The sequence below is a fragment of the Zonotrichia albicollis genome, chromosome Z (assembly GCF_047830755.1).
Source record: "Zonotrichia albicollis isolate bZonAlb1 chromosome Z, bZonAlb1.hap1, whole genome shotgun sequence".
In the NCBI taxonomy this organism is placed as follows: Eukaryota; Metazoa; Chordata; class Aves; order Passeriformes; family Passerellidae; genus Zonotrichia; species Zonotrichia albicollis.
The window spans coordinates 79,997,270-80,010,266 of record NC_133860.1 but is presented as its reverse complement, the minus strand read 5'-3'; the positions used below and the strand labels follow the sequence as shown (position 1 = coordinate 80,010,266).

Genomic DNA, 12,997 nt, shown 5'->3' with positions numbered 1-12,997 from the left:
GTGTGTTGTTCTTTACATAAGAATAGGAATTACAAGTTTGACACTTACCTTTATCAGTGGCATACTGACATTTCATATTAAAGAACTAATCAAAACAGAAAATAACGTGCTTCTGTAAGGACACAGTATGGAAAAATCAATATTGTGCCTGCCTCAAGAGTATCTGAATTATGGTAATAAAAGAAAGCAGAAGTCCTCATTTTACATTGGTTTTCTCTTAATCTAATGCACATGTTTTATTTACTGTGAATAGGTCAAAAAAGTAGAAACCAAATGACTGTAGGGAAGAACAGCCATTAAAAACACAAGTGATATTTTATGATTCCGTTGCATAATTTTATTTTTTATGGGACTGACATGTCTCTTGTTATATTTTACTTCAGCTGAATACAATACTCTCTGTCCAGGGGGAGAAGGATTCAGACCAAATCCCATCACTATTATTTTAGAAGGTGAGTTTCTTATGAATGACTGTGATGATTGATATTGACAATAATAGTAAAAAAGGGGTCGTCTTTGAAGAGGAACCGCATTTTTTCAAAAATCAGTATATTTAGTGCAAAGCTAAAACAACTGTTTATGTGAATTGGGAAACGACATGAAAAGACACGCAGCAAAAGAATATGGAAGAAGTCCAACACCATTTCAATAGGAGAACAGTCTGGTGCATACCTTTTGTGTGCTTCCTTACTTTAACTGGATTTCAAAATTGGGCCCTGAAGGATAAGTCATTGATGAAAATTGCAGCTTGTCAGCAGAAAGTGCGAATGTCAGGAAATATTCATCAGGCAAAGCAGCTCTGGTTCCAATAAATGGGCAGAAGTGAGGAATTAGATGCCAAAATCCTGTAAACAGCAATAGAACATTGGGCTTAACAAGCTGAAACTGCTCCTTAAGGGCTGTTTGAATGGAAGAGAATGAGCATCTTATCCATGCATTCCTGGAGAGCAATTTAGAAGCAAAAAAAAAAACCAAAAAAGCCACACATGTCAGTTCAAAGCTACTAGTTCGCAAAATTTCAGGGCAGTACTTAAATTCTCTTCTTTCTTTTCATTGTGGAATGAAAATATGGTGAGTTGGGTTTTTTTTTCCCTTCTGTTTTCAGACATTGATGAATGTCAGGAGCTGCCAGGCCTCTGCCAAGGTGGAAATTGCATCAACACTTTTGGCAGCTTCCAGTGTGAATGCCCAAAAGGTTACTACCTCAGTGAAGAGACAAGAATCTGTGAAGGTTGGGTCCTTTAAAGCCTCTTTCTCTGTCACAGTGCAGTTATTATGAAAACCACTACTTTTTAGCCTTAAATCCATAAGTGGGCATGGTACACTCCACCCTTACCTAAAATCATTCTCTTTGGCACCGGTGATACAATTAGTACAAAGCCTGGAATAGAACACTTCGATATATTAATGTTTATTTTAGATGTTAGACCTCAGCCACGTGTATTCAGCAAACTAAGGGGTTATTAATGATTTCTGGCTTCTCACCCTGCAAGTTTTATGATGCTCTCTGCATTTTGGATGTGAGAGTACCAGTTTAATTTACTCAATATGAAGTAAAGTTCATACTGGTTTTCCTTTTGTGTTTGAGATTTTTTGTAACTGTTAAAACCAAAATTGTAAATTGACCCTAAACAGTGACTAACCCTGCTCTGAGAAGAAGGTGTGAATGTCTTTTGTGAAGTTGATTTCAGTGGCAAGATAGGAACTTAGAGTTCATTCAGTATGTTGTCTTGCACTTAAGAGAACTAAGGCTAAACTTAGAGGTTAAAATCAGAGCTGTATTTTTCATGCTATTCTTCAAATGAAGGATTTTTGTTATCTTAGCATGGTTAATTATGGTTGTGTTTCTCAGAAATATTTTCTTGGCCTTGGACCTCCTGTCCCTCATTAACTGGAGTGTTTTTTCTTGTTTTCTAGATATTGATGAGTGTGTTGCACACCCTGGTGTCTGTGGTCCTGGCACCTGCTACAACACCTTGGGGAACTACACCTGCATTTGCCCCCCTGAATATATGCAGGTGAACGGAGGACACAACTGCATGGGTATGCAAAATGTCATCTTTACTAGAACTGCAAGATTATCAGGGTGTTTGAGGCCCAGACCCTGTGTTTTGTGTTTATTTTGACTGTTTTTAGCTCCCAGCTGGTGTCGTGTTGTCAGGAAAGAGATCCCTGTGATTGGCCTGCAACATTTACAGGCTCTTGCTCCCTAACAGGGCTCACTGTTCACTGGTCTATTTCAGCTGATCATTTCCAAATGGTGGGGTTTGCCATACAAATGGATCTGTTGAGTATCTGCACTGTGTTTATGGTTTCTTAGGAGTTTGTCTTTTTCCCCTTTGTGTCTTTAAATCAAAACAGAAAATATGTCACACAAGCCTAAAGCAAAGACTGTGGATTACATCAATCCTTAAATTATTTTTTAATGCCTGTGTTTATGTTGCATTCAGAAAAGTGAGTTAATGAATCTCGGTTTGGTAGGGGTTGATATTTACATAATATCACAATTATCGTCATGTTGGTTACTTCATAAGTGCTTCTTTTCTCACATCCAGACATGAGGAAAAGCTTTTGCTACAGAAGCTATAATGGAACCTCCTGTGAGAATGAGCTGCCCTTCAATGTGACCAAAAGGATGTGCTGCTGCACATACAATATTGGGAAAGCCTGGAACAAACCTTGTGAGCCGTGTCCAACTCCAGGAACAGGTAAAGCCTTCTGTGGTCACCCCATTTTGTTACTTTTTATGCTTATCTGCTGCTTTGACCTATTAACTAAAGTTAACATTTCATCCCAAGAGAACTTTTACTGAGCAGTAATACTGGTGTTGAAGGTACTGGCTGACCAGAGATACCTCCTGTCTAGTCTGTCCTCCAGGATAATTAATTTGGAACAGTGTAATTTAGTTCTTGATAGCTGGAGACACATTTATCCTGGTAGTCCTAGTCTGTCAGAATATCAAAAATGGGTTTTGTTCTAAATGTAGGAAGCCTTTCTAGGTTTTTCAGCTGTCTCACATTTGATGTATGATCTGCTTCCTTGCATTTACATTTCCTCTACTGAAGGTAACCGAACTTGCAAAAATTGCCCAGTAAGTATGGCATTGCAACAGGAATTAAAAAATTCTATTCTGTAAATGGAGGTGAAAATAATAAAGGACAGTTCATTTTCAATCAGTCTTTATGGAATTGTTTTGCTGAAATAAGACATCCCTGAAAGCTCAACTCGGAACAGTCATTGGTGGCAGAATCACCAGCTCAGAGGGAAACCTGACATCCACTGAAAAATTCTTTACATTTGGAAAAAGGAAAAAAGATGCTTAGATAAAACTAAAAAACTCATGTGCCTGTTTTGTACAAACACAGTTTATTGTTTAATATACTTGCCCCAGGTTTACTGGTTTAGTATCACTTAATCTATGCCTCTGGTGCTGTGATTTTAATATCATTTATCATTTTAGTGTAAAGCATTTATTACTTCTATTCAAAGTGGTTTATCCTGGTGATTTGAGGTAAAAACCAGATAATTTAAGAAAGATTTTCCCTCACAGTAAAGAGGAGGAAAATAGGACTGAAAAGAAGAGGGAACTGCCTTTTCCTTCTTAAACAGGAGGAGGGAGAATGAAGGAATGCTCCTAGCAGTCAGGAATGGGAAATGGAAATAAACTGGAGAGGAAATACATGTTTGCTACCACAGAGAGCTCATGAAATTCTTTCCCATAGTCATTTATCTAAATTTTATAAAATTGTCACTATGGTGACAACATGACGAGAAGATTACAGCAAACTGCTAGCAGGGATTCATACAATTAATGCTCTTGGGTGGAAGAAAGAATTCTCCTTTTAGATTTCTGACACTCAAATTCTCAAAAACTCCTGCAGCTTTTAATGATTTGTTAAAACCAGAATTGCTTGGTATTGTGCAAGCAGTTATGGGGTTGAAATATCTCCTGAAATATTTCAGTGTTGCATTGTTAGCTTTTCTAAATGACTTCACTGTTTTTGCAGGCATGGTTGAACCTTTTTCACCATGAGAAGGGATTGTGTGGGGGATCAAACACAGCTTCCAAGTGGAAATGGTTGAATAGCTGCACTTGTGTTCTATAATGAGTTGTTTTGCAATTTAGGTGAGGGCTGCACATCAGACAGGGTTGGGGTACACTGACCTTACCCACATCACCAGACTGAGCCCAGTGCCTCACTGGGGGCATTATTCTGCCCTGATGAGGATTGTAAGTGAACTTCACATGCCCATGCATTTGTCTTTTTTCCCTTGGTGAACAGAGCTCTTTCTTCCTTTTTTCTCTGTTTATTCTTAGCAATCAGTCTCTGTTTGATGACTAAGTACTAAAGACTGTTTTGTTTGGTTTTACACGTTATGCAGATCATAACTGTTAGCATACAGACTTTAACCAGAAATAATAGTCCTTTTTTGTTTGTTTTTTTTACCCAAAGAAGTGTAGAAAGCTGCTTCACTCTTACAAGGTAATGAAGAATATACAGAACTCTTCCAAGGTTTGGTAATTTCAGGAGTGCCTGATCTCAGTTTTTTTCCTGCTATGTGACAGATCTTTTTGTCCTAAAAAATAGTGTAGTTACAAGTATATGGGGTTTCGAAATATTTTTAAAGTCACTGATGCAAAGCCAGGCTTCCAGAACGTAAATGTCCGGCATGCTTTTATGTGGATATTTTGGCAATTTGTATAAAGACATTTTCATACAATCCTTACTTAATTATATACCCCTTCTCTACACAGTAAAGGCTGGGGAGAAAAATTGTGAAAAACTGAATTCACTGAAATTCATGAAACATGGAGGTAGCATAAGAGAACTAAAGAGGTTCTGCAGTCCTTGGAGGATTCTTCCTCAAACTCCCAGACCTGATGTGTCTTATCATGGAAGCAGGTGATCACACAGGTGATCCTAGTGTCCCACTAGGACAGGGTAGTGAGCACAGGGCTCTGTTTTTGTCTGGGTTATTTACTCACAGGCTTACAAACAGCAGTAAATGGCATAAATCTCCTTGCAGAAAAGAGCTAAGTTGCTAAGCCTCAAATCTTACACATAAGTAGTGTGTAAAATATATTAGTATACTATTATAGTAGCATGTATTAAAGATGTATCTATGAAAGGGCAATAAATTGCTGGATGGTAAAGCACTGTGGGAGATAGTTCTGTAGCCCTTTACCCTACACTGCAAAAATAACCTGGGTGAACATTAAGCAGACATTAAAGAGTAGGGCAGAAGAAAGTAGAAAATGCTGGTATTTAGATACACTGGATCCTGCTTGGCCTAGAGAAATGACCAAACATGTCTGAATGTGGGAAAAAGATTTTTGCCAAATATCATTCTGAGCAGCGATTACCTAAATTTGCAAAAAATGGGGATGTTTTGTGTAAAGGAGGCAATGGTAGTTAAACTTTTATGGTTAAACTTAAATAAGTTTAACTTTTATAGTTAAACTTATAATGGTAGTTAAACTTTTCAGAATCATGAGCTGCTGAGGAGCTGCCATTAAAATGCAGATGGTAAGAAGCTCAAACTACAGCCAGTGAAGACTATAACTGCTCCAGATTAAAGAGCATTACTTGCAAGAATACAGAAGGAGCTCCTTGTTTTTCATGTTTCGGTGCTAGAATAATTTGTCAGCATTTCAGGTTTAGAGGCAAATCAAAGGCAGGCTCTATACCCTTCCTTCTGTTGGGTAAAGAGGTTTCCTGTAGGTCCTCAGCAGCACCAACAGTGGACCAAGCACTCATGGAGGTCTCCAGGTATTAAACTTCCAGAAACCCTTTGAATTTTATGTCAATCAGATGTTTTTGTAAATGTTACTCACTTTTTTGAAGGATATTTCACTTTAACCTATTGCCCTGAATGTAGAAATAACCTGCCACACACCTTGGAAATGCTTCCTTGGCAGTAGTTTGGAAACTGAATATTGAAACATGCTTTTTCTGGATAACGTGAATGCTGATAGGGTCTAAAAAGGTGCTGAATAGTGGCTGCATGGTTATTGTTTGCAAATTGTTCATTCAAACTGGTTGTGTCTTCACACTGGCATTGCTTCATTTCCCTCAAACAGGTACACATTCCTCTGGTGGTATTATGCAGTTTTGACATGCTTATAGTTGTAGGCCTCTCATTTTTTATATTTCTACCTAGATAAAAAATTATTGCTCTAAATGTGTAATAACTTTTTGCCTGGAGAGCACTGTTCTGCTGCTAAAACCTCATCTACAAAAATTAGTAGAATCCATGCTAGAAATTTTTCTCTGTATGTTGCAAACCCACTCAATTTCAAACACCTTTCCTAGAAAACTGTAGGTTAATTTATTTTACACATCAAGCATTTCCCACTCTCCAAATGCAAAAAGAGGATATAGAAGGAGCATATTAAAAAAATGTGGGGCTTTTGGAGCATCTCTTTTTAAAGCACAGTCTCCATTCTGTTGAACAGTTCAGAGGAACTGATCTGAAGTAATTCCACAGAAAATAAAATAGATAGTATTGTGAAAGAAGCACAGGTACTGGTAAATTACATTTATTTCTCATATTTGAAAATGTGCTGTAGATTCTGAGTACAGATGCACAGAAAACAGGAATAAACCTTAAGGGCTTTTATTAAAAAAACCAACCAAACAAACAAAACAAAACCTGATTGTATGACTGCATTCTCAAATCAAGCATTTACTCATGTGCCAAAAACTGCAAAGATTTGAGGAAAGTATGTTGCTATTTCAATTTGCATTAATATTTTGGCAGTCTGAATTTTCAGTAGAAGCTATAGAAGAACAATTGCTCTCCTGAGTAGATTTGGCTTAAAATAGCTCTGGAGTAGCTGGGAAGACTACAAGTAATTTTTGGGAGATGTATGCATTCCCTGAAAATGCATTGCTGTGTATTTTGCTCTAGTTGAATTCAAGAGCCTATGTGGAAATATTCCTGGCTTCACTTTTGACATCCATACTGGAAAAGCTGTTGGTAAGTTTCACCACTCTTATTTTATCCTAAAATTGTTTTGCATAATGTTTTTGTGCCTGCATAATGTTAACTAAAATAAGCATTTCATATATAAAGTTGTCAAATTTTATTTTGGAGTTCCAGTGGTGACACAGATTGTGACCAATTTTTATGTAAAATGTTTCCTTCTTGTTTTTAAGTTCCACATTTTGTTGTGGTATTTTGTTCACCTGCCACCGTTCGAGTTCATGATTTTGAGTTTTAGTCAATAAGTTAAAAAGCTTTGTCTTCAAAAATACTGTGGAGCTTCTCTGCAGGATTGTGAGTTTTGCATCTTGGCCAATATTTAGTGTAGCTCTGTTTTGATCAATTCCTGAACTTCATGTGCCTTTTTCTGTCACAGTGGGCATATGTGTGGTTTTATAACCCGTGTGTAATTTCTGTGGATTAAAGGGAATGTCTCAACTCAGTTCTAAACGCAGTGAAAATGAGAATCCTTGCAGTGTGTAAAGACATGATGAACTGTACTTACAAGTATCTCCTCTGCCTTTCAGACATTGACGAATGTAAGGAAATCCCAGGAATCTGTGCCAATGGAGTTTGCATCAATCAGATTGGCAGCTTCCGCTGTGAGTGCCCCACTGGATTCAGTTACAATGACCTGCTCCTGGTCTGTGAAGGTGACTTGAAATTTGGTTATTTTCTCCCTAGCCCCCTTAAGCTTGTCTAAAGGGAGGGGGAACACTTAATTCATGTGGTTTTCAAAATCTGAGACAGACTCTGAGCTTTTGTAGGGCTTGAGGTTATAAATCAGTTTAGGTGCTTGTCTTTATTACGGATGCACATGCACTGTATAAAATTTGTAAATGTTTTCTGTAAAACCTCTAAATAGATAGTCACTGCTTTTGTTTTGTTTTATTTTAGGGAGAAAATTTAATTCTTGTTCTTAGAATTTCTCAAAAAAAAAGTATCTTGGATTCTTTTTTCCAACTTGTGTCTCTTCTGCTACAGTTTTAGAGGCAGAGATACTCATAGAAGCTGATAAAGTTTTTTGTTTTGTAAAGCCAGTAGGAGATTTGTCATTTGTTCAAGAATTTTGTGCCAGCATGTGCAACCTAAAAAGTTGCAAACTGTGCCACTTACATTTTCAGCCTAAAGGCAAAGAGGAAGTTTTTTTTTTAATACAAAAATTTCTTTAGGCAGATGTTGCAGATTTCCAAAGTGACTTTGATGCGTGGTCAGTTGGATTCATGGGATCCTCTTTCATCCGAATGGTGACATGGGTGAATGGTGTTGATTTTGTTTTTTGTGTGCATTCCCAGCATGCAGGGCTGGAGGTCAGGCTGCTTGGAGCTTTATGTAGGACTGAGTTTTCCTCTTCCACAGACAGACAGTGAGTAAATCTGAGGCAGGAGTGGTTTCTGATGTCTGAACTCTTGCTTTTCCAGATATTGATGAGTGCAGCAATGGGGACAACCTGTGCCAGAGAAATGCTGACTGTATCAACAGCCCTGGGAGCTACCGCTGTGAATGTGCTGCTGGCTTTAAACTGTCACCCAACGGTGCCTGCATTGGTAAGAAATCAGATTACTTCTACTGTCTGTTACCTTGTGCATGCTGCTGTTTTGATTTATAGCCACATTTCTCAGTAAAAAGAAAGAAAAAGACGGAGTGATGTTTTTAAAGGACGTTTTCTACGTATCAGCCAAATCCTGACAGTAGTTTTATCCTCAAGGTGTGTAGGGAAGCACTTCCTGTAAAATGAAGTTCTCTTACGATTCAGATTTGCTTGCAGATAATTTTGCACCTGGTTTTAATCATAGCAACAGATTGTAAAAACATTATTTGTGTAAAACGAGGATATAATGGAGGTCAATGACGTGCACCATCTGTTTTGTGTTTTTGTTATAGATCGCAATGAATGTCTGGAAATTCCTAACGTTTGCAGTCATGGCTTGTGTGTGGACATGCAGGGAAGCTACCAGTGCATATGTCACAATGGCTTCAAAGCATCCCAAGATCAGACTATGTGCATGGGTATGGAGAGAAATTACTCTTTCTTGTGTGTGGTTTTTTTGGTTGTCCCCCCCTTTGCAGCGGGGAAGATGAGTCTGATTTTTTCAGTAGGTTATACTGACATTAAAGAACTGATTCAGGCATTTCTGGTGTATGTTTTTGTGAATAAAGTCTGTGAAGTTGTCCTTGGACAGGAAAAATTAATTTGAAAAAAAAACCCTCAGAACAAAACAGTGTATTCTGAGATAGCTCCACATTACTGGAGAAACATTTCCACAGAAATACATCATAGTGGCTTATAAGACATAGAGTTTTATAGGATGTGTTAGAGAGTGATAGAGCTTGGAGCTAAAACCACATATTTTCCAATTATTTAAATCTATTGAGTTCATGCGTCATTTAAAAAAACAGAATCCCCCTTTGAATGTAACTTTATACTCAATTCATGTGAAAATGATGACATGATAGTATGATACAAGAAATAAGATTGAACAGTAAGAATGTTCCTGCTCTTTTAGTTTATAATCTTAGTTCTTAATCTATTTAGTTCTGCAGGGTTTTAAAATGAAAAGATGATGCATTTCAACTTTAAACAGATATTTAAAACCTATTAATGTTGTAATACATATTCATATTTGCCTAGAATCTTCTCGTATTCAAACTAAATCACATTTGTCAGACAATTAGAGGAGGATATTTGGAAAAGTGACCTGTTTTGACAATGCAAAATTTTGAAGAACTAGCAGGACAAAATCTCAATAGCTTCCAGATCCCCATGAAACTCCAGGAATTACTGTAAAACACAGGAGACATTGAACTTTTAGTGCCTTTTAAAAATGGATGTTTGCAAAAGTTTTTAAGCAGTCTTTGTAATTCTGGATGTGATACTGACATTGTCTATGTACTTGTCTATGTCTGTGTCTTGTACATGTCTATGTATAAATTGAGTTGCATTTTCAAAAGCTTTTCATGAGCTCTGAGGTACAATTTGTACATAACAATTCATCATTTCAGGGCTGTGATGCCTTCATGTTCAGTCCTGATCACTTGTATATGTTAAAGAAATTAAGAAATGTTAGTATGGAGAACAGAAAGATGGAATGCCTTCAGATCATTACACATACACATTTATTTTTAAACATGAAGTACCTTTTTTTTTAAAACACATACAAAATTACATCCTGTAGTGTTTTTCTCTGTGTACTGAGAAGCTGTAAAAATCTGTAGCATAAACACAAAATGTGACAGATGAAAGGAGGGACCAAAGTTCAGGATACTATAACAGTGCACAGACAATGCATCACCCATACCTGGGAAAACCTGTTCCCACCTGCAGTTTGTCTCTCCTTGCAGATGTTGATGAGTGTGAGCAGTATCCATGTGGAAATGGAACGTGCAAGAACACAGTTGGATCATACAACTGCCTGTGCTATCCAGGATTTGAATTAACTCGTAATAATGATTGTGTGGGTAAGAGACCTCAATCCAAGCTCTTATTGCCATTGCTGCTAGCTTGGCATGCCAAGGAGGACTGTGTGCAGTTTAAAAGGAAGAGATGCCAGGGTGTGAATGAAGTTAATTGAATGCAGTAGCTTCTGCTGTAACCAGCCCTAGAGATTAATCCTTTCTGTTACGTCTTAAAAGAATTAAAAGTGTTTTTCAGTTACAGACAATTGAAATAATATAATATTATCCTAAATATTTGGACTGCTAGGGCAGCTTTCAGTTCACTGACGTTTTAATGCATCTCTGAACTCTTTTAGATTACCTTGGTATTTACAGCACATCTCTGGCTACAGGCACAGTCCACAGGCATCTCTTGTTCTATCCCACCACCAGTGCTGCCTGGTGAATTTAAAATAATTCCTTTATTTCACTATTTTGCTTGACTCTTGCACAGGGTGAGAAAGAAGACCGGCAGTAAGAAAGGCAGGACAGCTGATCTGTAACCTAAACAGCCAGGTCTGCTCTCCTAAAATGAGCAAAATCATGCAGAGCTGACACAGGCATTGCTATTTCACATTCATAAAGTACAGGGTACCAAAATATCTGATAAGTTTGGACTCTTTTAATTCCTGGGTTCTTGTGATAAAGTAACCAACACCTTCCTGGGCTGATAAACAGGCTCAGAAACCGGAAGATCTCCCTTGTGCAGAGCATGAGCAAATGAAAGAGGGAGGCTTTACACTCCATCCTGCTACAGAAGGAAGACACAGCAAAGTTTTCAGCTTCAGGATAGAACTAATACATCTTTTAAAAAGCATTTTAAATCCTCTTCTTGTCCAGGAAAGCAAAAAATTGAAGTAACAAGAATGTGCTGCAAAGTACAAGTTTTTCTCAAAGCTTCATGCTTATCCAAAATCCTTTTCATTTCTTCTTCCTCATCCATATTTTTTCCTTATGCAGTGCTCCTTTAAGTCTGCATTACTGAAGTAACCCTACAAAATAACAAGAATTTGAAAACATCATTTCCAGAACTGCTACTAAGGAGAAAATCATCCTGTGGAAAGCAAATTACACAGTCCAAAACTTGGGATTGGCAGTGACAGGTTTTTAGGGGGAAACTCAAGTGCATGTGCATCCAGATAAAATCTAGAACACCCCATGTAACATTTTCTCCTCTGTTGGTAGACTTGGTGTCATGCAGTCCCTTACCAGTAATTGAATATCTCCAGATGCAGTAACTGAGGCAATGCTGGAAGCCAGGAAATTGTAATACTCTATAAAAAATTGTGGTTTAATTAGAATGTGCATCTTAATGCTCAAGTGGGAGTTACTTTCCTCTCGCTGTCAGCTGATTTCTTGTTGCTACAAAATGCATCTTTTCCACAGAAATACTAAGCATTGAAATTTGAGTGCGTTCATAACGTACTCTGTGTAGTATGCTGGGACTCAACTCTCTCATCTTGGGTTCAATTTTGAAATTTTTAATTTTTCTTTTATCAGATATTGATGAGTGCAGTTCCTTTGGTCAGGTGTGCAGAAATGGACGGTGTTTCAATGAAATTGGGTCTTTCAAGTGTTTGTGTAACGAAGGATATGAGCTTACTCTGGATGGCAAGAATTGTGTTGGTGAGTATGAAACCACATGATATTCAAGTACTGCTGAGCTGAAGTAAACTGAAATAGGCTGAAACTAGCTGAAATAGCTACCATGTGGAGGGAAGCAACACAGTCTGAACAGCTAAATATCAAAAGAGAATGATGGTAACTGAAATGCACACACATTTTTTTTAATAGTTGTTGATCTTCAAGCAGTTAATTGCCTTAGAAAAAGAAAATTAGTACAAAACCCTTCAGTGTTTTTCATGCTTTGTTATCATAAGAATTACAAGATTGTAAACCTTTCTTGATTTCCTTCATTCCCCAAAGATACCAACGAGTGTGTGGCACTGCCTGGCTCGTGCTCTCCTGGTACCTGCCAGAATTTGGAAGGCTCATTCAGGTGCATCTGTCCACCAGGATACGAAGTAAAAAGTGAAAGTTGTATTGGTAAGGCAAGTTGTAACTGTTGCTCCTGAACAATTTAAGAATTTGTATGTGGTTCTAATTGGGTGGAAAGCAGTTGTACACCCTAATGGTTGTTAATGTTTCCTGACTTAAGCTGACAGGGAATAGGTATGAAAAGTCTTCAGGAAGAGATTTTAAAAAGAAAGGCAGAAGAATATTTTGTACTGTGTAGTACTGTATTTTGAACATTGATGTCTTCATTAATGCAAAGAAAAATACTTTTTAAAAAAGAAGTATTTTATCCTTCAGTGACTTTTGAAAAAATACAATTCATATAACAGGTGTTCTCATGGTATTTATGTAATTTTTACAGAAGGTAATTATTGGTAATCAGTGCATGAACTAAGCACTTGATTTCAGAGGGAAATGAAGTTTAAAAATCTTGATAAAAGTTATGGTGCTTATAGAAACAAGCAGTTAAGTCAGTTTCTTCTAGCAACAGTTTTCTGATTTTAATGTTATTATTTATATAATGCCTCTAAATTGCTGAGATTCCTAAGAGGAGAAAGAG

The 12,997-nt window shown here is 37.3% G+C and overlaps 1 protein-coding gene across 3 annotated transcripts in view; it reads left to right on the top strand.

Annotated features, from left to right (window-relative positions):
* FBN2 (fibrillin 2) overlaps nucleotides 1-12,997 on the top strand; it is a 125,298-nt gene that overhangs the window by 92,566 nt on the left and 19,735 nt on the right. For all 3 annotated transcript variants that reach the window (XR_012578114.1, XM_074532817.1, XM_074532816.1), the window contains exons 38-48: nucleotides 384-452; nucleotides 1,106-1,231; nucleotides 1,918-2,043; nucleotides 2,556-2,708; nucleotides 6,913-6,981; nucleotides 7,515-7,640; nucleotides 8,409-8,534; nucleotides 8,872-8,997; nucleotides 10,330-10,446; nucleotides 11,923-12,048; nucleotides 12,349-12,468. Coding sequence is in view for 2 of the 3 variants with exons in the window: in XM_074532817.1 (XP_074388918.1) it covers nucleotides 384-452; nucleotides 1,106-1,231; nucleotides 1,918-2,043; nucleotides 2,556-2,708; nucleotides 6,913-6,981; nucleotides 7,515-7,640; nucleotides 8,409-8,534; nucleotides 8,872-8,997; nucleotides 10,330-10,446; nucleotides 11,923-12,048; nucleotides 12,349-12,468 (1,284 nt within the window). In the remaining variant the exon portion in view is untranslated. The remainder of the gene's footprint in view (nucleotides 1-383; nucleotides 453-1,105; nucleotides 1,232-1,917; nucleotides 2,044-2,555; nucleotides 2,709-6,912; nucleotides 6,982-7,514; nucleotides 7,641-8,408; nucleotides 8,535-8,871; nucleotides 8,998-10,329; nucleotides 10,447-11,922; nucleotides 12,049-12,348; nucleotides 12,469-12,997) is intronic.